The 26,607-nt window shown below is 40.3% G+C and overlaps 2 protein-coding genes across 2 annotated transcripts in view; one reads left to right on the plus strand and one right to left on the minus strand.

Annotated features, from left to right (window-relative positions):
* Nucleotides 1-1,777: 1,777 nt before the first annotated feature.
* On the minus strand, nt 1,778-19,586 carry LOC130610843 (ceramide transfer protein-like). The gene is made up of 3 exons (XM_057430968.1): nt 19,207-19,586; nt 15,489-15,623; nt 1,778-1,954 (listed from the first exon to the last, which is right to left on the minus strand). Exons 1-3 carry the CDS (start codon nt 19,312-19,314, stop codon nt 1,793-1,795), a joined length of 405 nt encoding a protein of 134 aa, XP_057286951.1. The 5' UTR covers nt 19,315-19,586; the 3' UTR covers nt 1,778-1,792.
* A 385-nt stretch (nt 19,587-19,971) lies between these two features.
* The window catches only part of POLK (DNA polymerase kappa), a 35,423-nt gene continuing 28,787 nt past the window's right edge, over nt 19,972-26,607 (plus strand). The window contains exon 1 of the mRNA XM_057430950.1: nt 19,972-19,987. The gene's annotated coding sequence lies outside the window, so the exon portion shown is untranslated. The remainder of the gene's footprint in view (nt 19,988-26,607) is intronic.

The raw sequence follows: 26,607 nt of genomic DNA on the forward strand, positions 1-26,607 counted from the left end.
GTAGACAACTTCAATAAAATAATGAAAAAGGTACCCATTATCCCTGTCTTGATACTAAGTAAATACTGAAAAAAATGAGTAGTGGAATTATCTAAGAAACCTCTCATTCTACTCCTTCAAATGCAAAGACATACCTTGTACAATTTATTTCTTTTTTAAAGAACTACTGAATTCTTGCAAAGCATGGAAGTTTAAGCTGTCCAAACTGAAACCAATATTAAAAGAATCAGCTCGCCTCTTTTTAAGTGGAAAATCTATGTAATTAATAAGTATTCTTCACAAAGGGAAGTTACTTTTGGAATGCTCAAAACAGCACTCAACACTCATTAACTATCTGAGCAGGAGATTCCATATTTTAAATAGGCGATTATGTAAAATTGTCAGCTCAGAACTCAGCTACAGTTAAGGGCAGCCTTAGAAGAGGGAAAAGAATAACATGAAAAACGCCTCCCTTTCAGGTTGTGCATAGCAGATTTTAAGGCAGGATTTGGGGGTTTTCCTCATTCATTACTGCATGAAAGCATGCAATGACGCAGCCTGCATTTCAGTTTAGCCAGACTTCTGGTTAAGTTCTGCATCTCACCAGCTGAATCATTCACTAAACTCAGTGTGAATTTTAGCCCAGGGTTATCAAGTTTCATGGTCCCACAACCTCTTAACTGAAGGCTCCCATGCCTGCAAAACAGTTCTTGAAATGACAGCTCTATGGATGTGTAATCCAGCAGCTTGTTAAGTATGTCCTCGAGACATTTCTCTGAGGTATTGCAATAGTAACGAAGAGCAGTATTTTTGGCTAAAGAATACTCTGTGCTTAGCTTTGTATTTTTTCACTTGTCTACAGACAAGAATTCTGGTTTTGCAACTTAAATTTGATATGTCTTAATGTTACCTCTATAGCAGTGAAGGCAAAACGGCAAGCTATAAATGGACTAATATTGTAACTGAGATTAATTTTTTGATTTTTTTTTAAGAGAACCATTATGAAATGGCAGGACTTCAAATGTAAGAGCACATACTACTTATTGTAAGGATTGTCCAGGAAAAGGTAAAACTTCCTAATTATACATAGTACTTACGTAAGCAACACTTCAAGAAGCTGGAGGTAAAATTACCTACCTAGCTATCTATTTTAATTTGTATTCCAGTAGCACCTGTGTAATTCAGATTCAAAAATTGCACTGTACTAGGTATTGTAGTTAAACTCAATACTTTGGCACAGTGCCTACCTTGTACCTGAAAAACAAAGGATGTTTCATATGCTACATACTTTCAAAATAGCTGAGCATTAACCTCTTTAGGTAAAATGAAAATAACTGACTTCACTGGAAGACATAAGGAATAGATCAGTAAAGCTGAACCAAAATGCTGATGAATAGTAGGGCCTTAAAAGACAAGGAGACAAAAGCCAGATACAGTAAAAACAGCCAAATGATGAAAGAGAGGAGCCTAAAACCAGAACAATAACCTAGGACAACTGACTCCAAGACTAACAAGTTTAACACTGAGGACAGATAAGAAACAATTCAATAATCAGTGAGAAATAACAGACAAAACCATTAAGTAGTCACTCAACATAATGCAGGCTTTTTCTTTTTCAAGCTAGAGAGTTCAAGAAAAGGCTCACAGTTGTTAGCTCCCTGTTCTCTGAACTCTTATCTACAAAGAACAAGTAAATCAATTCCTTTGAAACATATTTAACACACAGCTTCAATCTCACAGCTTTTAGATGTCATAAATACCTTGAGTATTTTAATGACTGTACAGGGAAGCTTAAAACTGTCCACAAGCACCATTAGATATAAGGAGGGAGAAAGGAAATTAGAAAAAACAAACGTACCTTGTGTTGTTCTATTGCATCTATCCACTGCTGTCTGTGGTCTGGGTCCTGAGCTCGGAGGTACCAAACACTATCGTTTACACTAATATCAAATCTGCATTCATCAAAGTCATGGGGCTGTGACAGAAAAGAGTGTAAGAGTAGCTAAAATTAGCAACATGATCAGCAAAACCTCACAGAATATTTTGACACTTTCACACCAAAATTTAAAAAAATGGTTTACAGTCTTGAATTCAACCTTTATTCTAAGCTCCATTTTATGTAGCTGTCTCAATAATGAACATACACTCTTATAATAAAAAATGCTAGTCTTCTGAAATAAAAGAGGCTGTTTAATACATTCGTATTAAATAAAATTGTCACAAAAAGGTGCCACACAAACATTGAGAAAAAATTGCACACGCTAAAACAAATCCTTTAGCAAAATAACTACTGGACACAAGCAGCAAAATACAACTTTCATATACATTTTTTATTTCAAAGCAGGAAAAAAATACTAAGGTTATTGTTATCAGTATTGATTTTTAGATGGAATACACACATCATAACAAATAGCATCAGGATTGAACCATAAAAGTAGACTACAGCAAAATGACAACTAAGAGCAGGAACTAAAGGAAGCTATGGCATCCTCTTGCCTCAACTATTTTCACCACCTGAAACAACTGGGAGCAAGACTCAATCATTTCTAATGTCACCACTCAAATGCATCCAACTTCCAGTTCACATGTCTTAAATACTAAAAAGCTTTTATTAGCATTACAAGGAATCTGGAAGGGAAGTGGAGGAAAACAAAACAACGATCTAATCTGCCCTGTGCCCTGATACTGTCCATTCAAAGCTACTTCTCAGAAAACATCCAATTGAGCATAACATTCCCCACCCCACCCCCCGCCCTTGAAAACTATTCTTAAGGAAACATAACACACATAAAAGCAGAAAACCTTTTTGAACTGTAATACAAAGAAAAAGGTTAAACATGCAAAAAACTTTAGGAAGCTAACAGGTTCTGAGGTTAAGGCAAATAACACAATCTGAAGGACCACAAACATTGATTCCAGATGCTAAAGATGATTACATGTTAGTAATATCCTTCACAATATAAGAACTGCACTGCAAATACATTCATCTTTGCAGACAACTAAGGCACTGTGGATCACTCATTAAATACTCCTAGAGACAACCTAGAAGCAAGTCTCATTTGTTGTCATGCACAGTCCAGTGCCAGTGAGAATTATCTTCAAAGGATCTGAAGTTATGCTACTTATACATAATACACAATCTTTCTTGTTTAAATATACAAAAGAGGAAGGAAAGCACAACAGAAGCCAAACTACCAAATGAAAAACCAGCTAGGAAGAGTTTAACAAAAGTACATAAAGTTTCACTTTTTTAAAGCTTCACATATTTGGTCAGGCATCTGAACCTAAATTTAATTTAAAGAAATCTAAACTTCCCACAGAGGAAAAGAAAAAAAAATCCACACAAACCAGCAACTGACGAAAGTGACAAGCAAACAGCAGCAGCAACTGATTACTTGATACCTGACCATCTCAAGTTGATTCTAATCAAACAACTTTCAAAATGGTTATATACACTGTTTTGCCTTCACTGAACCACAGAATACAGGGATGTAGGAAGGGACATGTGGTGGGTCAACCCTGGCTGGACACCATGCACTTACCATAGCTGCTCTACCACTATCCTCCTCAACTGGAAAGAGGAAAGAGAGTATGTTGAAAGGCTCATGTGTTAAGATGAGCCAGGGACAGCCAGGGACAATAATCACCAATTATCATCATAGACAAACCTGACTTGACTTAGGAAAATTATTACCAATCAAATCAGAGTAGAATAATAAGACCAAATTTAAAGGTACCTTTCCCCATACCTCCCTTCTTCTCTGACTCAGCTTTCTCCTGATTTTCTCTTAACTCTCCTCCCCAGCAGCAGAGGGGCCAAGAATGGGGGTTAGTCCACCTCTGCCACTCCTTCCTGCTCAGGGTCTTCCCTGGTTCCAGTGTGTCTCCCATGGGAGAGAGCCCTCCATGAACTTCTCCAACATGAGTCCTTCCCACAGGCTGCAGCTCTTCTGACTGCTCCAGCGTGGGTCCCCTGCATGGTCACCAGTCCTGCAGCAAACCTGCTCCAGTGTGGGCTCCTCTCTCCACAGGGCCACAAGTCCTGCCAGGAGCCTGCTCCAGCACAGGCTTCCCACAGGTCACAGCCTCCTTTGGGCATCCCCCTGCTCCAGTGTGGTGTCCTCTATGGGCTGCAGGTGGAGATCTGCTGCACCATGGACCTCCATGGGCTGCAGGGGCATAGCCTGCCTCACCATGGGTGAGGAGTCTCTGCGCGGGGAATCTCTGCTCTGGCACCTGGAGCACCTCCTCCCCTCTTTTTGCACTGGCCTCAGTGTCTGCAGAATTGTTGCTCTCACATATTCTCACTCCTCTCTCCAGCTGCTGGTGCACAGCAGGTTTTACCCTTTCTTAAATTGCAGAGGCACTACTATCTTTGCTGATCAAGTTAGTTTTGCCCACCAGCAGGTCCATCTTGGAGCAGGACAGAACTGGTTCTACTAGATATGGGGGCAGCTTCTCACAGAAGCCGCCCCTGTAGGCCCCACCCCCTGCCCCCAAAACCTTGCCATGTTAACCCAATATAGGACATGAAGTATTCTAGTCCAGGCCCCTCTTCTTCAAACTGCACTTGCTATGTTATTATTACTATATATGAGAAAGATGCTTATCTGCTTTAGGGTAGCAAACCTGCTGTTATCAATGAGTCAGGCTTACATGCCTGTTCCCAACCACCCATGTGCCAGGCCCCCTTTAGCCATGTGGTGGGGTACCTGCATCTGCAACAATGGAAGATACTCCCAAAAAATCACCCAAAAACCAAGTGTACAAGAAAAAGCTATCAAAGTTTTTCCTCCCATGTTCTGCTCAATCTCACTCTCTGAAACCCTCTAGGAACAGTTACACGCTACAAGAAAGACTTGCCAAAATTCATCTTGAAAGCCTGAAGTACCACTCATTCCACACTTCCATACATAACTTACTTCAGTGCGCAACCATTCTCGCTTCCCTCCTTCCCTATCTCTAATCTGAACATCTTCCAATGTGATTTAAGACCAACGGCAGATTTATGTACTCCTGTTCTTTGCACAGCAACTCTTAATTGCTTGAAAATCTACACCTTATTGCTAACACTGGGAGGAAAATGTTTTCCTTGAGGTCTAGCTAAAACCTTAAACAATGGGGCATTCACTACATGTGTACTTCTGCATTACCTGTAGTTAAGAGATGAGGCCACCTAAAACTCACATCTAGGGTTATAGTCAGTTTACTGTGCAGTTCCATGTTACAAAAAAAGTTAGGTAATCAGGTGGTCCTGTTAGACTAGTTGCTTAAAGGTAAGAAATATCCACTAACAAGCCTAAATACTGCTCCAAAAGGAAGTTAAGCAGGTGATACCTGAATTGCTCGACATATGCACGCTACCTGTTTAGTATCCTATACTACTTATTAAACACCTATTTTCCTTATTTTTGACAGCTGAAATTAGATCCATTCCCCTCCTTTTTCCTCTGTGTGTTTTTTTTTTTGTTGGTTTTGTTTGTTGGGGTTGTTTTTAAAGACAGGCTTTACCATAAGAACCCTCATTAACTGAATATGAAAGGCAAGTTCTTTAATATGCATTTTACCAAGAGTAAATAAACACCTAAATGACATGTGACCCATTCTTGCCTTAACACAGGACAAATCGAGTTGTTGTTGATATACCCCTTCTCAACCAGGAATGAGTTTGTAGTTCATCTTCACTCATAACTTGGCAAGCTTCAATATGTAACTTTTTGGTATCATCTATCACATTCTCCTCCCCACTGAGCTATGGACAAATTTCTTTGTTTCTCCTCTTGCTATAAATGCTTTTACTGTTTGCTGTAGCTTCATCTAGCAAAGACCACAAAGTGTCATTCACCACTTCTCAGGTCTGTCCTTTGTGCTTCTAACATCCTCCTCAGACCAGTTTGAGTTTCTCCTGACACTAGCTGGAAGTTTTTCAGTTCTTCTTCCTTTTACTTTCTCCCTGCACCTCTAGATGTATTTCATCCAGGTCTCCTTTTTCTTAGGTTCACCTTTTCTAGCCTAGTGTTTGCTTTCCTCCTTGTGCTCAGAAGTGATTATGAAATAGCACAGTTCTTAAGCCAGCAGCCTAAGACACTGGAGGATAAATAGGGATTTGCGTCTATAATAAGCTAAGGACTTCTACTGAGGGCAGGATACGTTCTACTGCCCTCTCACAAGAAAGGTAAGGCAAGAAAGAGGAATGTTTTAGTCATGCAGGTAAGCACAAAGCAAGTAGGAGTTCACTATCTACCTTCATGATCTAAAGCACACTGGAGAACTTCAGCTGCTTTTTCCTAACACCCCCAACTTGAAGCAGCCTCAAGCAACTTGCATACATAGATCAAGAAGGCATTGGAGAACAAATCCCAGACTGGCCCATGACACTGTGAATAGAACCATCTGAAAACCTTTACAGCATTTTTAAAGGCGAGCTGAGCATACTTCAAGAACCTGCAGCAGAGGCAGCCTGTGTGTGCACAAAAAGCTCCTTCTAGAGCCAGCATTTAAAAAAAAAAAAAACCCAAACAGCTAAATCATAATTCCATGCAAGAAAATGCTGCAAGAAGTAGGTCTCCAGCAACCCCAAACACCCTTTTCTTTCTTTCAAGTCCCCTGCAGGGAATTCAGCTGTAATAAAGGCAATTGCAAGTATTCAAGAGTCCTGAATCTTTTCTGCGTAAACGAAACTGATACTAGCTCTTACACTCTAAAGAAGCAAGAACAGTTTACATGAAGAAACATTTACTTGGCTACAGTTACTGAGGAAGTCTGTAGCTAGTTCAGGTCTCATGAGTCATACCTGACTGCACTGCAACAAAACCCTTCTCAAGTCTGAGGTACTCATGAAACAAGCCTCAGAGCAGTATCTGCTTGGAAAATACTGGTTCAAGTGTTTGAGGCAATCACACCGGGAATATTAAGTGTTTTTATATACTTCATAACCTTCAAGAGTACTCTATAAAGGAAAAAAAAACAAGGGAAAAAAAAAACAAAAAAAAACAACCCTTGAATGAAGAAACTTTTGCTTGCTTTCTCACTACTTTAAAAGGCTTTTCTTAGAGGCAAGCCATGGTGGTTCACAGTACACCAATCTCAAGTCTGCTTATTACAACCATTAAAGTGTGTTTGTGCTACTATTCCCATTGCATAATTAAAAATTACCTGTGGTGCATTTATTTTAAAATTTTGAAGGCTTTTTGTATTAATACTTAGCGGGGGCACTACCACACAAGACAAACAATAGAGGCCAACAGAAAATGAGAACTATCATTCTCTCTCAGACACGAATGTCACTAACATAAACGCAACAGCAGCTGTTATTGAACCTAGCTCCATGGTTCACAGTTGTTAACCAAACAATACCCTTTACTGCTATGAAGATAACTGCACTGTTACATACTGTAATAACATATTAACCAAGACAAGCATTCCTACTTACCTAATTTATCAGTACAAAGCTACTGACCTCAGAAGCTATGACAGGGCACTTTTTTGTTGTTTTCTGTGATTCCAAAATTTTTTTTTTATGCAAGATTAAGAAAAATTTAGTATAGCTGCACACTGCTTTTGTCCATGGATAAATGTGAAAACCTGTTCAGCTGCTGAATACAATTCTTGAATTTCTAAATTTCAGTCATATTTAAGCCAGATTCTGTAAAATCTCTAATGCTAATTTTCATTCATCCTGCTAGAACACTACATTATTTGCTTTTTGTGGACTGAGTTATCATAGCCATAGAATCGTGTAAGAAATATACTCATAAAAGAGTAAATTTACAACAAAGGCAAGTATTCAGCATTATTCACACTATTCCCTCTAACAGAACTACTGTAAAACTATGAGAAATTGTTGCTTTTGAAAAGACATTTTGTAAAGCAATGCATTTTGGTTTACTTAGGTTTTACAAAATCCTCTTGAGGAGAAAAGCTCAAAGATCCGATTTCCTCTGGTGATCAGTTAGTTAGCTTTCCATCACTAGCAAAAACTTTAGTAGTACCTTTAAGCTAAAACATGAAAGCCAGTGGCTCCCATCACCCCTCTCTCACTGCAGCTCAAAGCAGGTTAATGGAACTTTTCATTCTTTTTCCAGGTAGGCTTAAAGATGGTGTCAGTCAAAAGGTACCAACTAAAAACCAAGAAAATGCATTCAAGTTTTTGTAATACAACTGAAAGTTTTTCTTAAAAATAGCCAAAACTTATATGCCTTACACCAGAATATCTACAGCTATTAAAAATGCTAATTCTCAGCTTAAAAAAAAAATCACAAAACACACACAAAGAGAAATGCCTTATATAAGTAAAACTGACTTGAGATTGTTCTTTCTATACAAATGCAAAGTGTTTGTTTTGCATATATTCCACTGCTGCAAATGCTGTAACCCATGCTTACAAGTGGTTTTGAGGTTGGGGTTTTTTTTTGGTGGGTTTTTTTGCTTGGTTGGTGGGTTTTGGTTTTGTTTTGGGTTTGTTGTTGGGTTTTTTTCAAGTAGGATGTGTATAGAAAGAAATCACCCTCAAGTCAAATCTGATGGGACAGTACCTGAACGTCACTCCGATGAGTATCTGCAAACATCCTTCACAAACACAAGCCTGAAAAATCTTTTAAAGTTATCACTCTCCACCAATTGCAACTTAAATGCCTCTTATAAAAGTGGACATGGAAAGTTATACACTGGAAAATGAGACAGTGTTCATCAGCTCAACAGAGCTGAATACACAATCTTTTCCAACATGAATGGTGGCAGTTTCCTACAATGCAAAGTACAATCCTCTAATTTGTGGATTTTCCACTATCTCCATGGAATTCATGCAAAAGTGTCCCTTCTGCACCATTGTGCAACTTCATGAAATCCTCCAACTACACTGTACCTGAACAAAGTCCCACTTCCTCCACAAAAAAAAAAATAATGCTCAGAGCATACCACAAAGCAAAACCTACAGATCAGCTCATTTTTCAAAATACAGCCTAAACACTGCAATTCCCAATAGTCTTTTCCTCCTTGTATCCTTCCTTAACATTCTTTCCCTTGAATTAGCATTATCGCAGTACTTTCCTTTACAGATTTCTTCCTTTTCCAGAATTCGAGTACACACAGCAGAAGCCTCCTTCTTAGGAACAATCCTTGTCCCTTCTTGTTCTTTCAAACATACACATTAATCACAAGCTAGATTACTGTGGTGGTTTGACCCTAGCTGGCTGCCAGATCTGCATCCAGCTGCTCTCGCACTCCTTTATCTCAGCTGTACAGGAGAAGATTACGATGAAAAGTTCATGGGTAAAGATAAAGATAAAGATAGGGAGATAACTTACATACAGCCACCATGGGCAAAAGAGACTCGACCTGGTGAAAATTAATTTAATTCATTGCTAATTACAGTAGAATGCTGAGAAACAAAGACAAAACTGAAAACATCCAGAGGGGCATGAGAAATGAGGGCTGCGGTCAGTTTATAGTGCTTTATCTCTGCTGCTTCTTCCTCACATTCCTCCCCTGCTCCTGCACAGCACTTCTCCATGACGGCAGTCCTTCAGGATAAACCTGCTCCAGCATGAACTCTCCTCAGTCTGCAGCCTTCTTCAGGGCATATTCAGCTGCTATGATAGGGTCCTCCACAGGCCACAGCATGGACATCTGATCTGGCCCTCTACACAGGATGCATGGCAATGGCTGCTGCACTGTGCTGTACCCACAGGCTGTGGGGGATATCTGCTCACTGCCTGTGGCACCTCCTTCCCCCTTCTGCTCTCACCTAAGTGCTTGCAGGACTTTTTCTCTCACCTTCCCCCCTACTCCTCTCTCAGATACCACTGAAGCATTTTTGCACTTTAACTATGTTTACCTGGCAGTCTCACCACCTGCGGTGCCCTGGAGCCAGCTGGAACCAACCTGCCCAGGGCAGAACAATGTGGCCTCCCATCACACCCCACCCTTGCCAGATATGTCCAGTAAAACTACAGAAGTCCATCAAGAGCCTTCCGTCTCTATTTTTTAATACACTTGGCTTTAGAAGTACATACATTAAAGTTACTGAACAAAGACATTGCTTTAATTTTGCAAGTTTTTTGTTTTAACATTAACTATTCCAGATCTAACTCTCAGGGTGGAATAACTTAGAGAAAGCACTGTGTTTCATGTTTATAATACATTTTATTTAAAAAAGTTCTAAAAACCCAGGGGACCTTGCCAGTTCTAATTCACTTTATTTTTTGATACATCACTTATCCCTAGTTGCCATCCACATCCAAGTAGATACACAAAGCTGGAAAATTAGGGTCTGACAAAATTCACAACACAAAATTCTGGTTTCCCTTTTGGAATTAAAAAAATCTAGACAAAACCTGATAGAAACACTGGACTAGGATGTCTTACATTTCCTTGCTGCTATTCTTAAGCAGTAAGAACCCAGAATATAGGAAAACCTTATTTCAAATAAGCATGTAAACAAGACAGCTTTAGGACCACTGAAACAGTAATGATCTTTTTATGTGGCAAAACATGGGACATCTAATCTTCTTCTCATGACTACATACAGAAAACTCTCACAATGGCATGTAGAAAAATCTTCAAGAAAACAGGCTTAAAAATATGAAAGACTATTAAACTCTCTGCTATTATCAAAATATTTTACTTCAGGTCTTTGGACATGTTCTTTTCAAAATGCCTTTCAACATTGCTTTTTCTTTTAAAAAAGAATCTTAACTTTCTCAAACCTACCTACAATAGAGGCCCACTGCACCCAGGAAAGCAGAAGCATGTTAAGTAAAATTTAATATTAGCCCATTAGCATGCTTTGCAAACTTTAAAATTAGCTTGGTTTAAACCATTGCAAGGAAACCCTCTCATTGGAAAATAGCCTTTTAATGCATATATTGTATATGTTACTTGAGCAGTGAAATCATATTTCAAATTTGAAGCCTACATTTCTGAAGAACAAACCTAGTCCATTGGGTTTCCAGCACTGATTGCAGACATTCAGATGCAGGAGTGACTATAAATTTTCAGATTTCTCCAAGGAATCAACTATGCAGGAGAGTCTTACAGTACCCAATTTGTTTGTTAATATTTTATCCAGCTATTTCCCTGATCATAATGTGGAATTACTATGTAGTACTGAGTCAAGCTGTATTGGTCTACATGTATACACATCTCAACACATGCTATTCTCAACTGCCTACTGAAAACAAATGACTTTAATACCCAGATTTTTGCCGCACGCAAAGAGTTGTGGTCAACAGCTCAATGTCCAGCTGGAGACCAGTAACGAGTGGTGTCCCTCAGGGATCAGTGTTGGGACCAGTCTTGTTCAACATCTTCGTCACTGACATGGACAGTGGGATTGAGTGCGCCCTCAGCAAGTTTGCCAGTGACACCAAGCTGCGTGGTCTGGTTGATACAATGGAGGGAAGGAATGCCATCCAGAGGGACCTCGACATGCTTGTGAGGTGGGCTGATGCCAGCCTTACGAAGTTTAACCATGCCAAGTGCAAGGTCCTACACCTGGGTCGGAGCAATCCCAGGCACAGCTACAGGTTGGGCAGAGAAGAGATTCAGAGCAGCCCTGCGGAGAAGGATTTGGGGGTGCTGGTCAATGAGAAACTTAACATGAGCCGGCTGCAGTGTGCGCTCACAGCCCAGAAAGCCAACCATATCCTGGGCTGCATCAAAAGGAGCGTGACCACCAGGTTGAGGGAGGTGATCCTGCCCCTCTACTCTGCTCTCATTAGACCTCACTTGGAGTACTGTGTGCAGTTCTGGTGTCCTCAACATAAAAAGGACATGGACCTGTTGGAAAAAGTCCAGAGGAGGGCCACGAGGATCATTAGGGGGCTGGAGCAGCTCCTGTATGAAGACAGGCTGAGAAAGTTGGGGCTGTTCAGCATGGAGAAAAGAAGGCTGCGTGGAGACCTCATAGCAGCCTTCCAGTATCTGAAGGGGGCCTACAAGGATTCTGGGGAGGGACTCTTCGTCAGTGACTGCAATGATAGTAGAAGGGGTAACTTAAGCAGGGGAAGTTTAGATTGGATATAAAGAGGAAGTTCTTTACTGTTAGGGTAATGAGGCACTGGCATGGGTTGCCCAGTGAAGCTGTGAATGCTCCATCCCTGGTAGTGTTCAAGGCCAGGCTGGACAGAGCCTTTGGTGACATGGTTTAGTGTGAGGTGCCCCTGCCCATGGCAGAGGGGCTGGAACTAGATGATCTTAAGGTTCCTTTCCAACCCTAACTATTCTATGATTCTGTGACTCTTTCTTCAGACTATATGTAAGGAGATGAGAACCTTAGAATTGGAAACTGCCAGTTTAGCTCTTTTGTGTATAATGTTCTTACTCTTTTCATAAGCTGGAACTAACATGTTCATATCAGCCCTAATTTATAACACGAATATTTAGTAATTTCTTCACAACAACAACTTGTTATTTAGGAAAGAAAAGCTATGACAATTCACTATGCCCTCTCTCAGGCAGGCTTCAGTTTTCTATCTTCTTGCCTGTCCTGAGCTCCAGGAATTCACAACAGAAACTCAAGAAATCCATCCTTTCAGAAGCCCATTCTGAAGGAGAGCAGTTTGCAACTCTTGTATTAATATTTTATTAATAAAATCATTATTGCCCTTATCAAGTGACAGTGCTTTCTAACTACTTCTGCTTAACACAAAAAAAAACCACAAAACTCACACCAACCCCCAATCAGTTTACTGAAAATATCTCCATTATGCAAACTAAATTTATTGCTCAGCCCTGTTCAGACACTTCCACAGAACCGTCTAAATGTCTCTTTGCAATACAATAAAATGAAAGCATTCATAAAAAAAAAAATCAAAAATCAAACCACACAAGACTAAAAACCAATACCAAGTCTCCATTAAGACTGACATGCGTATGCATGATCACAGTATAATCAAAATAAAGGAAAACCATTGCCTCACCCTTACTGCATCTTGCTTAAGCTACCGAATTAGAAATCAGCAAGTTTTACTACATCAGTAATATACAAATGAAGACAAAGATCAAGCACTGGAATAAAACAACATGGCAAATACAAGCTTTTGGAACTCTTCCTTGTATAGGTAACCACCTCTATTGACAATAATTACAAAGCTTACACATGGCTAATTTTAAGCATTCTTAAAATTTATCAAGCATGAGACTTCTCTAAGCATTTTCCAAGATCCTCCATATGGATCCATGCAGAAAAGCTATCCTGACCAGCTAAAATCTTTTTGGAAAAAAACCTAGAACTCATGATATGAGCACTTGGTTGTTAAGAATTTGTAAACAGGATTGAAAATCTATTAATATAAACTACCACCAGGATTAAATTAGTGCTGGCCTTTCCATGAGAATGCCTGGGCATGGGGGGAAGGGAGACACAACAGATGCCCTCAAGATTTCCCTTCCAGCTGAAGTCACACTGTGACTACGAGTCGGTGCAAGTCACTCCGTACAAAAGCAACACTATCAGAACAAACACAGCAATCATGGCAAAGACAGTACAAGCTGAAAGCCAATCTGCCTGGAAGCTGGACTTCCAGTTCTATAGAGAGTTTTGTGACAGACCCTAGACCTTTCAAATCCAAAGCTGAATCCCATGAATCCACCACTACAGGGATGCTACCAACATCAACTCCTAATCACATACACAAAGGTCACCATTGAAATTTTTACTTTGGGAATGAAAGAACTAAAAACCTTTACATTAATAATCTTTAATAAACACCACCTGACATTGACAACCAACTACAGCAGTAATTTACAAAGTCCAGGGTAGATTAGTAGGTTTAAATTTGCACATATACAAACTGTTTATAATACCCAAAATTCCTTTTCATTCCTTGACCACCTAGCAGACCGCACAGCTTTTAACTTGAGTTCAAGCCTCCGCTCTGCTCTAAATCAAACAAACACCTTTGAGGTGTTTTGCCTTATCTGGCTAAAAGCAACTCAACATCATGTATTGATTTTCATCGTCTGCCCCCATAGCTACATTTGCTTGGCCAGTTCTTGACAGTTCAGTACTTGATGTAATCCAGCGATTATACAAGATTCATACTTTAGTCCTCCGTTCTAAAAAATTCAGTTCTTTACAGTCCCAGTGATTAATATGGCAATTAGTCCAACCAAACCCCACTTTTTTCATTCAATTAAAGACTACCATCACAGGAACCTACCTGTTTTGGACAGATGGCATTATAATTCTATACTTGAAATACCTGAGAAAGCTATTCTAACAGCCTAGTTTAGCTATTTTCCTCTCATTAAAGGGAAGATGAATGTCTTATAAAATATCCCTGTAGAATTGTCTGTTACCTATCTCTGCCCAATGTGATAGGACTTATAAAACAAGAGCAGAAGCAACTGTGGCTGTCTGAATACAACACTCATATCTCAATACTATGACTTATCATCAGGCTGATCTTCATTGCTGGAAGTACAGTAAGACTCAGTGACAGTAGCTTTCCACCTTTATACATCAAAAAACATGAACATCCCATACTACTAGTAGAATTACATACAGATCATTACATTGCCTGTTGAAATCAAATGTGCATACCTGACTAAAAGAAAGCTTTGTGAAAATCCAATCACCCTTTCCTATAAGGAAACATAACAGTAATCAACTCCATCTCATACCACCCATATTCTGCTTTGTACTGAAGGAAAACTTATTGAAATACACCAGGTTATCAGACAGGTAGTTCCTATGCCTGAGTCTGGATCAGCAAGATCAAGGAGATCTTGATACCAAACTTACAGTATAGTGAACATAAACAGTAAGATTTCACAGTACTGTTCCAGGAACTTGTGTGCTACACAGAAGTCTAGCTATTTTTCCCTAATTCATAAAGCTGGACTGGCTGTTTAGTAACACAGAAAAGCTACAGCATGTTTTTTGGCAAACATTAGTCATAACTAATACATAATTCTGAAAGCCACAAAGAGAAGGTTGTTTTTATTCTTTATCTTTCAAGGCTAATTCATCTTTAGGAGATTTCGTCTGTATTTAGGTTCATTAGTCTTACTAGCACAACAGAGGATCTTTTAGCATTATACAAAACCAGCAACACATTAACTTGTTCAGAGGAGGAAGCAAGTAGTAGATCATTTTCTTTTGGAAATGTTCTACAGAGTCATGTTCAGAAAGTACAGCCAAAGAACTATTCCCCTCTCTCGCTAGTGCAAAGACTGTGACAGACATCTTCTGGAAAGTTGTGGCAGGGTCTTAAGCTGACCCCTGGAAAAACTTTGCAGCCTTCAGAGGCAAACTGTATCTCTACCCACAGAAACCTCTAACGTGAGAGATTAAAAGGTACTTACCAAAGCCACAGATGAGAACAGCTTATTTTCTTATTGGGAACTCCTAGTCCTGCTTCGCAGTGTTCCACCAATACCACTAACTCTCATTACAGCTGACCTAATAGAATTTGCCATACCCACATTTGCTTTAACCAGACATTACCTACAAATATGTAACACCTCAAAACATGAAAAGATGGCAATAATAAAACACCACTTACTGTAATCACAGCTTTGCTCAGACAGATGGAACCTCTACAGCCATACTCCTTTTCGTCTTCAGACTTGTAATAACTGAGTGTGCTGCTTTTCAGAACTACCCATCGATCCTGCCATCCATGAATGTAGTTGGTCCACTGCAAAAAAAAAAAGAAAAAAATTCCAAAGATCAGCTAATAGAAAAATAACAATACAAACCAATGTGGCTGATGTTTCTCAGGCTTTCCAGCACTAGGAGAACAAAAATGCAATTTATGTTTATAAGTTCTTCCCAATTGAGAACCTTACTCTTCTCAGAACTTATGAACTCCTAATGGTACTAAAACCAAGTTGTTTCAAGCAAATAAGATAACAGATGATTTGACTACAACTGCATTGCCAAGGCCATTTAAAATAACAGAAATAAACATACTGATAATACAAACTGTGGAAAAGATGAGTTTCACCACTCAATTTAAAACCTGAAGTTAGACCTAAAGCCAAACTTAAGTGAAATCATTTTATTGACTTATTTTATATAAAAGTTAATTTCTACAAAAAAAATTTTACTTAGGTATTTTGTTCTTTTCATATGAATACAAACATTCTATTATCCAACAGTATAGTAGATAACTATTGGAGTGACTGGAGTAATCAGTTCTTTATCAGTTTAATATTCCCCATAGACAGTGCTTTAGGTTTTAATTCCTAACCATTTTCTCAGTAAGATGATAACAGCCTATCAGCAGACATTCCAATCATCCTTCCACTATTCAGATTTTTTTTAAGGACTTCACATTCACACATTGAATAAAATAAATATTCCAGGAACAAGTCCTGGATTCACCCTACAAAGATAATAGTAAGGAGTAACCTAAAGTTGTGGTTATTGATCTTGTATTTGCAAGATCTTCCCAACTGCACTCTGCAGAATCAAACAACACTGACAGAGTATTAGGCCTGTTCTGTAACTCCAATTATACACTGGTGCTTGACCGTCAATCACAGTGCAAAAAATATAAATTAGATAAAAAAAAAGAAACAAAAGCACAAAAATTAATTTTATCACACAAGCATTTCTTTAATCATAACTAATGTTCTTTTACCAAAAGCTCTGAGAAATAAGCTCTTTTTAGCATTTAAATCTAACCATTATTCACCATTTTGTAATATATATAATAATACATAAATGGAGAAAAGAAATAAGACTAACAGTCTTATGTCCACATTATATTGCACATACTAGTTAATATATGTCCCATAACTACATATTAACTCTAGTAATAACAACAGGTCTAAGTAAAACAAATTCTATAAATGAGAAACTCCTACCAATTTTCAAGCATAGGTGAGACACTGATTTGTTCGTCAAGGACAAAGCCCTTCTTGATCTCTTAATACATGAAATTGTTAAGTTCAGTATTTCCTAAAGAAAGCCTCAGCTATGCTCAGTACATGAACGGTAGCACAAGCAGGCCTGGAGGTTTATTATTTCCTGCCTTCCTCCTTCCTCATCTCTCACATTCCAAACTCCTCCCAGATGCGAAAGGCAGAGTTCAAAGTTATATTGGGCAAAAGAGCAAGGGACAGGGAGGAAAGCATGCTCCCTTCTTTGACAGAGTTAAGTGAGATAAATATAGAAGTCAATCTTGCATTTGCTGTTGCAATCAGCGCTTGTTGTTGCAATCAAAATGTGCCATGAATTAATACGCTCCTTAAAGTGTATTGAATAGGCACAAGATTTTGACAAAAAGCAAAACAAAACACTTCCCACTTTTTTCCAACAGCTAGATTCCTGTACTTCAAGAAAGTCTATTCCACATTAAAATTCTTTCTTCATATCTGCCTTAAAATCTTTAGCAGGAAATACAACAGGAAAAAGTCTAGAGTTCTGAAACACCAAGACGTACTTGTAATATGCTTCTCTTACCATGTTACTCTATTTCTTTCAAAGCTTCTCTTTACTAAAGGGCACAACAAATGATACACTACCAAGCACAGAGAACTGAAGGCACTGGATTTTTATTATAGACAGCAAGTTATTAAAAATAGGTATTTTCTTACTAGAAAGTTTGATATGTTACCATTTCAATTAGTTTGTCCCAAGTATTGCCAAGGCAGCAATTAATAAAAGGTAAACTTATCCCTCAATATATTCACAGGCTCCACCATAGCTGACTATTTGGATTACATCCCATGTTCTCACAGTAAAGGCAGCATCAGCTACACTCAGCATTATCATCCAGAAAAATAAAAAGTTTGCACATACCTAAACTTCAGAATCTCAGGAGCCACAGCTTCACCTGCTATGCAAGGAAGAAACAGCACCCGGACTTTATTTAGTTTGGCAACATAAAAATCAGTTACATCCCACAAATTATACCCCTTCTAATGATGAAAGAATCTAATCAGAGAAAAAATTTTCAACTGGAGAAAAATATAGCAAACTAAAACCTCATGTTTTAACTGCTCTAACATCTCACATCCACCTCATTCTCTCTCTCCCATTCACAATTAGAAGATGAGATCTTCCAAATGAAAACCAAGACACTTCTCCTAACCATCCCTCTCATTTCTGGTGTTAGAAGCGTTTTCAGGCTGAAAGAAGTTCACTGACCCTCACAAAAAGCAGAGTGCTAGCCCTGTTACAGCTGTTTCCTCAGCATCCATGGCCGGTTCTCAATCTCTATATCCTGTGCCTTCTATGCTGGCTTGTGTTCAGCCTTATCACGAGAGCAGGAGAAAAAAATCGAAACATAAACCTTTAATGCTAAAGCTATTTCAACCTTATTCTGAATGTACTCTGTAATAATTAAAAACATCTGCGTTCAAACTTAGTAATTTAATACTGCACTTTCAAGTACTCCTAAAACCAAAATTTCCCAGTAGAACCTAATGCATACTTGCAAGTCCTCTTACTTTCTGTGATTAAAAAGTAAAACATTGCTTTTAATTTTAAGAGGTGAAACAAGTTTCAGGGCCATTTTCCTTCTGCTCATCCCCACCTCCTATATCCCTTGTGGTAGCAGCACAAGTGCTCCGATACTTGAAGTAAAGCCTGTGCCATTTCTGTGCCGGTGACCGCTCCTGGGAAGCGACCACAGGCTGCGCCTTCGGGGAGCTGCTGGAAAGCGAGCAGGGCGACGCGGGCCCGCAGCCGGCTCCGGCCAGAAGCCCGAGGAGCAGCGAAGACGCCCTCCCCCGGCGCACCCCGGCCGCGTCCTCCCAGCCCGACTCTCCGGAACCTCACGCCAGGCAGCCAACGGGCGCCGGGCAGGGGCGGCAGGGACCTCCGGGCCGGGCGGCAAACAGCACCTTCCTCCGCCGTCCGGCGGAGATGAAGTCGCGTCCGTGGCGCTCCCCCGAAGCAGAGCTTCCTCCCGGGGTGGGGAAGGACGAGCGGCAGCTGCGCACAGGCGGGGAACCCAGCAGCGGGGATGTGCCGGCGCCCGCGGCTGAGGGAGGGGGGCACGGGCGGGTGGCGCCGGGCGCCGCAGCGGCTGCCTGGCAGGCTCCCGAATGTCAGGTGGCGGCTGCCCCAGTCATGCCAGCGCCTCCTGTGGAGCAATCCGGCTGCTCCGCCAGCCCCCCCGGCCCAATCCTCTAGAGCGGGCAGGAGACAAGCAGAGGGGGCTGACAGCCTTCGGCCAGCCACGAAGTGAGGCGGGGCCAGGGTGCGGAGAGGGGAAGCGAGAGGCCGCGGCTGGGGGGGGGGGAAGGGGGGGAAGAGAGGCGGCTTACCTTGCTGAGCACCCCGCAGAACTCAACCTGCAGCTCGGTATCAGGGTCCTCCTCAGAGCCGGAGGACTGGTTGTCGGCACAACTTGTCCAGCTCTGGTTGTCCGACATGGAGACCCGATCTGCAGCCACCGCCGAGCACGAAAGAGCCGAAGCGGCCCCCGCCCACAGCAGCTTTATCTTCCTCCTGCCGAAGGCACGGGAGCTGCGGACTCCACCTGAGCGGCACCTCTCCGCGTATGCGATGCCACCAGCGTCGCACGCCCGCCCCTGCCAGCGACCGACCGGCCGGCCGGCGCAAAGACACGCAGGCTCAGGCTTCCCTCTCACCGTAGCTCTGCAGCCCTTGCCCGCGGAAAGAGTCACAACATAGAGGTGGCGCGGAGGGGGAGGAGGAGGAGGAGGAAGAAGAGGAGGAGGAGGAGCGAGCGAGCGAGCGCGCGTCCCCCTGCTGCACGCCCTACTCACACATCCGCCGTTCCTGCCGCCGCCATTTCATGTGAGGCGGGTGCTCGGTGCCACTATTTACCAGCTCGCCCCGCCCGCCGCCCAATCCCTTCGGCCGGTCTGGCTAGAGCAATAGTCTTGCCTTACGCAGCGGTCAGCGCCGCCGCTGCCTCTCGGGAAAGGTAGTTTCTGGCGCTCGCAGGTGCAGCACGACGTGCTGGGAGATGTAGTCCGCTGAGGTGGCCACCTCCTTGACTCGTTCCAGCCGGCAGGCGGCTGCCATCTTGGGTTCCTAGTTTCTGTGGCGCTACCGGCGGGTGTCGCCTCTGTGCCTCCGGTGAGTTGAGGACTTCGTGGTGCTGCTTGGGGTGATGCTCGCTTGATTTTTTGCGGGGTGAGGGAGGGCTCTTTCTTTAGAGAGGTGAGGAGTCTAGCTCTGCTCGCTTTCTGGCATGAGAGGTGGCTTTCTCTTCCTTGCGTCAAACCGGTGGGGCTGGGGGTTTCCCTTAACAAAAATGGTGGCTGGGGAGGCTGGAGGAAGGGGCGGGAAGCGCTGCCAGCTCTCGGGAGAAGCGTGAGCGGGGTGGGTCACGGTGGCGCCGGGAGCGAATCTGTCTACTGCATGGGGTTGGCGGCGCTACTTGGGGCTGCTGACTGGGGCCGTCGTCGTGCAGGTATCAGCGATCGTGGTTAGGTATAGTAATCGGCAGCCCGCTCCTTCCCGCCCGCGGGGTGGCTCTGTGCCCAAAAGCGTGTGGTGAGCGGAGCGGCAACGGGCGGTCAGCGGCCTGCCTCGGCTGCGAGGTAGCGCTGTCTTTACTCTCCTTTGCCCAACGTTTCGTAGTTTAGGGAGCGAAACGGTTTTTCTTTTTCTTTCTTCAGTCTTAAGTCTGAGATACGTGTAGTTCCCGATATTTATGATTAGAGAAATGTTTGCAGAAGGAGGAAAATATAAAAGCTACTTGGACGTGTTGCTTTACAACTTACGTGTTAAGTAGCGTTTGTTGTAGAAGCTTCAGTTGGTTGTGTCGCAAGAATAATGCTGTAGCGTTGCATTTTCTCGGACTTCGTCCTTATGCAAATAATTGTGCAATTTTCCATGTTATGCTGCTTGACGATTTCCATTGAGGGTTCATTATCGGTTTTGAAAGAGCTTTTGGCATTGACACAGCTATTTGCATTATATATAGCAGCTGAAAGTTAGATAATATTAGCATCAGCTCAGTGTTCCTGGTATAAAGATATTTGCAGTAAACGGAGCACTGAGAGTGCCTGATGAAGTAGCATCATTTTTCCTAAGCAGTTAGAAGTAAAGAATAGTCACAGACGTCTTAATATTTGTGTAATCACTGGAATGCACCGAAAAATGTTTCTGTGAGTCAGTTGTGGGTGCTATTTTTAGAAAAAAAAAAATTTTTTTGAAAAAGTGGTTTTTGATTAACCAGCTGCTTGGAAGGAAACCGGGAAAGATACTTTTTTAGTGGTTGTCGCAACATCGTGCTTTTGTTTGGCAAGCAGAGTGACAGTTTTGTATATATTGATATGTATGAGAATAGTTTATAGTTCTTTGCAGTATATTGATAAAATTCAGGAGTATCACCTGTAAAGCCGGTCGTGTTTTCCCCATTACACTCTGAATGAACTTCTCTATACTGATCAAGAGCAGGATGTGAAGAGATATGTCTGAACAAATCCTTTTGGCTGTGACAGTCATAGCCATGCGCTGTCATGTTTTCAGCCTAGGACTATTTGCTTAATTCCAGTTCACTTCATTGCTGGGTTTGTTCTTTTATCACAAGTCCCTCTACTCAATCTATACTTCTTCTGGTGTCTTAGAGATTGCACGAAGTTTACAAATTACTGCATTAAAATAGTCATCAATTTTGTTAGAATAGTAGAACAGATAGTGTTGTTCTGTATTGCTGATACACTACTTGTAATACTGTCCTGGGTTCAGCAGTAGCAGTTATTTTTCTCCTTCTTGGTAGCTGGTGCAGTGCAGTGTTTTGACTTTTAGCTCGGGAACAGAGCTGATAACAAGGATGTTTTGGTTTGGCCAAGGACTTTGTGAGCCTCATGCTCTGCCAGGGAGGAGAGGAAGCAGAGACAGGACACCTGACCCAAACTGACCAAAGAGCTATTCCATACCACAGCACGTCATGCCCAGGATGTAACTGGGAGTTAGCCGGAAGGGCTGGGAGATGGCAGGGTTGGAGGAGGTATGGGTCGGTGCTTGGTCGGGCTTGGGGGACAAGTTATCAGTCAGTTGGTGGTGAGGTGTTGTATTCTCTTCCCTTGTTATTTCCTTTATCATTATTATTATTGGTGGTAGCAGTAGTGATTTGTGTTATACCTTAGTTACTAAACTGTTCTTATCTCAACCCGTGGGAGTTGCATTCTTTTCGATTCTCCTCTCACTCCCTCTGGGAGTAGGGGGAGGGAAAGAAGGGGGACAGTGAGTGAACGAGTTACCTAACTGGATTTAAACCATGACAAATACAAAAATGGGGATTTTTTTGGTGGCTTTTGCAGTTAGCTTTTTAAATACCTATTTTTTTTCATCATCCTTATTATACTTCTTATTTCAAATGTTGTACCTTCTGGCTTAGTGTGTTCACTGTGTTACTAAAACACATTTTCCAGTATGTTCATGCTTCTGGATATGTTTGTGGTTACAGACTCTTTTTCCTAAGAAAATGAAGGAGCTTTCTTTTATGTCATGGCATATTGCCTGATAGTGGAAGTTCTGAGATACAAATCATTCAGACTTTTTCCCCACAAATTTTGTCTTTCAAAAGGCAAAAAGTGTCTTTGAGAATTGCTGTATTAGGGTTTTTCTTCCAAGAAAAAAAAAAAAAAAAATCCCCCCAAAAGACAAAGTCCCAAGCCAGAATATTACTACTGCTTATTGATACATTGGCAATAAGCACGTATCTTTAAAAATAACGTTGCAGATAACTATTTACTGATGAATGTTGTTAGTAATTGTTCAGTTCCTTATTTTCTTTATGGATTAAGCTGCTAAAACATGTTTTCAGTAATCTGGAATTACTAGGAAAACTTGCTTAGAAACTTGAGGTAAGTCTTCCAGGTTAAAAGTTCTTGTAAGATGCTGAATATAGACAGAAGATACCAGAGTACTTTCCCCTTTGGATTGACTTTGAAGTTTTAAAAGACAAAGACATTTTAGACGGAAGCTGAAATCAGGATTTGGAGCAGAATTGCGCTGCCTCTTGCCTACAGAAAATTGGTAATGGATACTTCTTTCATTTGTGTTGCTCTTCACATAAGCAAAGAATTATTCAGTTTGAATGGTATAAAATACATATTTTGATGTAACATTTTGGACAATGTCAAGCAGTCTCTATTATCTGTTCACTTTGCAGTATGAATTACTTTTTAAAAGGATTGAATTGTCTGTAATTCGGTGTATCTGAAAGCCAGTGAGGTCAGAAAAGACAATTCTAGGGTTGTGATTTTTTGAAGTCTAATTCTAGGTACTTGTGTGGGATCTATGTTTTTGTAAAAACCTGAGTCAGCTGCTACTCGAAAAACAGTCGTATTCGGCTGTGTCAGCTTGAACTTGAAACTTTTCCTTCTGTGAATCCTCACCCTGTTTTCCATTCAGTATTAATTTATTGTGTACCTTGGCTTACTACATTTGTAACACCAGAAGTTTCTTAGAAGATTGTTTTCTAGGAAACTAGATTTTATTTTATTTTGAGAGATAGAATAGTGAAACAGTAGCAGTTTTGAATGCACTAGTAGGCAGCCTAGGCAGTTAACACTGTGCATAGTAGATGCTAGTAACACGCAGTTCCTCTTACCAGTTTATTTCTTGTAAATCAGTACAGAATTAAAACTGACAGGAGTCCTCCGCGCTATTTGGAAACCAGGGCTGTAGTAAATATCCACTCCCCTGTGGCTGAAAAGAATCGAGCAGATAGTTCAGGACTATCTGATGTGCTTACTTGCACGTTTGTTGGTAGTTTATGCTGCTGAGAAGGAGAGACTTGAGAGCAGCTGATATACATAAATCATTATCAGAGGAGCATGTTTTTACAAAGAAATAAGACTTAAGGAATGTTCCCTTGCCAAATTAGCTTTCAGAAAAGACAAGTGCACTTCCTCTCAGAAAGTATGTAATGTTACTGTTTTGGGATAAAGCGTTTTCCAAGTAATGGATAAATTAAGTAGTATGGAATTAAGTGCACTACTGCAGTTTGTAGTGTAACCTTTTAAATATCAGAAGTGTTAAAAATATTCTAGCTGAGTTGAATTTTCCTAGTTTGTTGAAGATATGATTTTCTTGTTTTAAGAAATAAAGCAGTGCATTTGTGGAAAATGCATTGATCAAATGGCCTGACTATTGGTACATGAATTTTTATACTAAAGTGTGTTAGCTAGGTTTTAGTTCTTTCACAGAGGTGACTCTTCTGAGTTGCATGCATGGCCTACATGAAGATACTTCTGTGCAGTGAGTGGAGTAAGAAGTGTAGCTACATGGACGCCAGTTCAATCTTAATTAGCAATTGGAGCAAAACCAAAGTGGTGTTCATTAAAATGTTGATTTAGATGAATTCTGGCCTTATTAGGAAGATCTCATATGGTCTCTTGTATTTATTACTTACTGTTTCAGTAGTACCCAGAGGCTTTGGTTCTAGGTAGCCTGTGATGTGCTTTCCAGTTCTAATAATTTCCAGCACAAGAGAAATATTTGAAAAGTTGGGATTAAGAGTTACTCTTGGAACAGTCTGCTTGGCTTGTTTGTTCAGTCTTCGGTTCTTTATTCTTGAAGTATTTCTCAATGCTTGGTAAAAAGTAATGAAATAGATAAATTATTTCATGATTAATTGTGTGGTATAGGTTTTGGTACAAATGATTTTCATTTCTGTTCAAGACTATCTTCATTCACTTACAGTAGAGTTTATCAGCTTTCCATGTATCTTGTCAAAACAATTTTCTTAGGGTTTTGGGAGGTGCTTTTTTTAAAAAAAAAAAAAGTTTTGGTGTTTATGGAGTTTTGTTGTTTTTTTTTTTCTGATGTTGGTTGGGTTTTTTTTTTTCAATTACTTGATTTCTTCTCTGATTCAGTACATGTATAACATTCAACATGTCATCCTTGGGGTGTATTTTGTATTTTACATTTATATAAATGGAAGTTTATGCAAGTAGGGGAGTATGAACTGTCCTGTCTAGGGTCTGGAAGGGTCACTGCTCATGTGTTTATATTTCTTGGTAGAAGAAGCTGCTTACAACAGCTTAATTCCATCTCAGTATAAAAGAAAGTGACTGCAAAGAATAGTTATTGGTGACTTTTTTGTAGCATTCTCACCAGGGAAACACAGTTACCGTGCTTATTTTTGTTCTTGTTGCTTGTCTTGGCTTACAAGGTTTTTGGTTGGCTTAAGTGTGTACTGTGTTGAGGTGGTGGCCCTGCAAAGTTTGATGACAGCTGTAGTTTTTGCAGAATCTGCCTCATAAACTACTGAACTACTGAAGATGTGTTGAAGCTGGGTGTTTTATTTTTGACTCATAAGGAGTTTATGAACACTTATGAAGTGTTCTAGGAGTTTCATATTCACAACCATCTTCTACATGAATGGAATTATTTTAATTGTTTTACAGAAGTGATATTTCCATCCCACACTTGCACTGAGTGCTCCTAACTTCAGTATTATTTGATAATGGGTCATGTGTAAAGTTTTCATAAGAAAAGACCAAGGATTTCATGTGTATACATATTCATATTTGGAAGGTTGTTTGCTTGGGTTTTTTTTTCCCTTGTCTCTTTCTTCTCTTTGATGTTTTTGGTACTGTACTAAGTCAGAGGCATTTATCTTTTGAACACAGGGTGATCCATACTACAGCACACTTGATTTTAGACAAAAGCCTGAGAAGTGATCCTTTGTGGTCAAAACTGGATGAATTAAAGTTCTAACTTTGTTTATTCTACTTTCTACTTTTACAGAACTCCTATTAACATCTTGATCTTGTAATTTAAATTAGGAATAATACTGGGTTTTTTTTCTGATGCAGTCTGTGTGATGACAGGATTCCTGAAGCTGTGCCTTCATCTGTTCTTTGCATTCATATGTGAAGTTAGCTTTTCTAATTTTGTTTCGTTATTACTAAAGTAAGAATAGAAAAATTTAAATAAAGGAACTTCTGAAACATTTTAGTTGAGGGAAAATGCAAAGTTCATTTTGAGCTCATACCATAATAAATGAGGTGTCAGATTTTGATGTCAAGTGTTATTGAAGGCTTTTGTGAGTTTTGCAGAAATTAAAGAAACTATTTAACTTGAATCATTGTTTTAGCCATCCAAAGAATAACAGTTAAAAATCATATAGAGAGGAGTTTTAAATAATTGTGTTTCTATTTGCAACTTTTTTTTTTTCCCCCCATTGTGAAGTTATACTCAGGGCAATTGGGATGCAAAATATGGTCTTTTTCATCTGTAATATGTCTTGATTCCTATGTTTAGCTTTTGAGCTCTGGGGGAAGCTGGCAGTTGTGTATTTTAGTAACTTCTTTGCGTCTCACTATTGGCATGAGCACCTGTGATAGCAAAGATGTCAGAATTCAGTTTTCTTTGAGGACTGGTACACAGTTTGCATGCATCAAATAATGAATCAGCATGTAAATAAATAATTATTCAAGCTTTTCCACACTGGTGTCATTTTTCAGTCCGGATATATCTTTGTAATAAATTGCTAATGCTATCAATAAAAGACAGACTGTTAACATACTTTGCAGGTGTTAATAACCTGCTAATAACCTGCATAATAACACTGTGTCCACTGAGCTGAGTATTAGAAATACTTTTTATCTTATGTATTCCTTTATTACATGAAAATAATAATAGGAAAGCAGATTTTCACACAACATACAGGGTTTCTGTTGCTGGAATTGGAGGATTTTTACTGAAGACAGGGTGGAAGAGTGGCACAGAAT

This window comes from Pezoporus wallicus, unplaced genomic scaffold (genome assembly GCF_028554395.1).
Source record: "Pezoporus wallicus isolate ANWC-B61680 ecotype Strahan unplaced genomic scaffold, APGP_CSIRO_Pwel_v1 contig_10706, whole genome shotgun sequence".
In the NCBI taxonomy this organism is placed as follows: domain Eukaryota; kingdom Metazoa; phylum Chordata; class Aves; order Psittaciformes; family Psittacidae; genus Pezoporus; species Pezoporus wallicus.

Excerpts from the sequence above, each read along its gene's own strand:
- LOC130610843 (XM_057430968.1), bottom strand. The coding sequence starts at position 19,314 with ATGTCGGACAACCAGAGCTGGACAAGTTGTGCCGACAACCAGTCCTCC. Across the intron at positions 15,624-19,206 it reads TCTGCGGGGTGCTCAGCAAG|TGGACCAACTACATTCATGG; the intron begins GTAAGCCGCCTC and ends TTTTTTTTGCAG. Across the intron at positions 1,955-15,488 it reads TGAGCAAAGCTGTGATTACA|CCCCATGACTTTGATGAATG; the intron begins GTAAGTGGTGTT and ends TTTCTGTCACAG.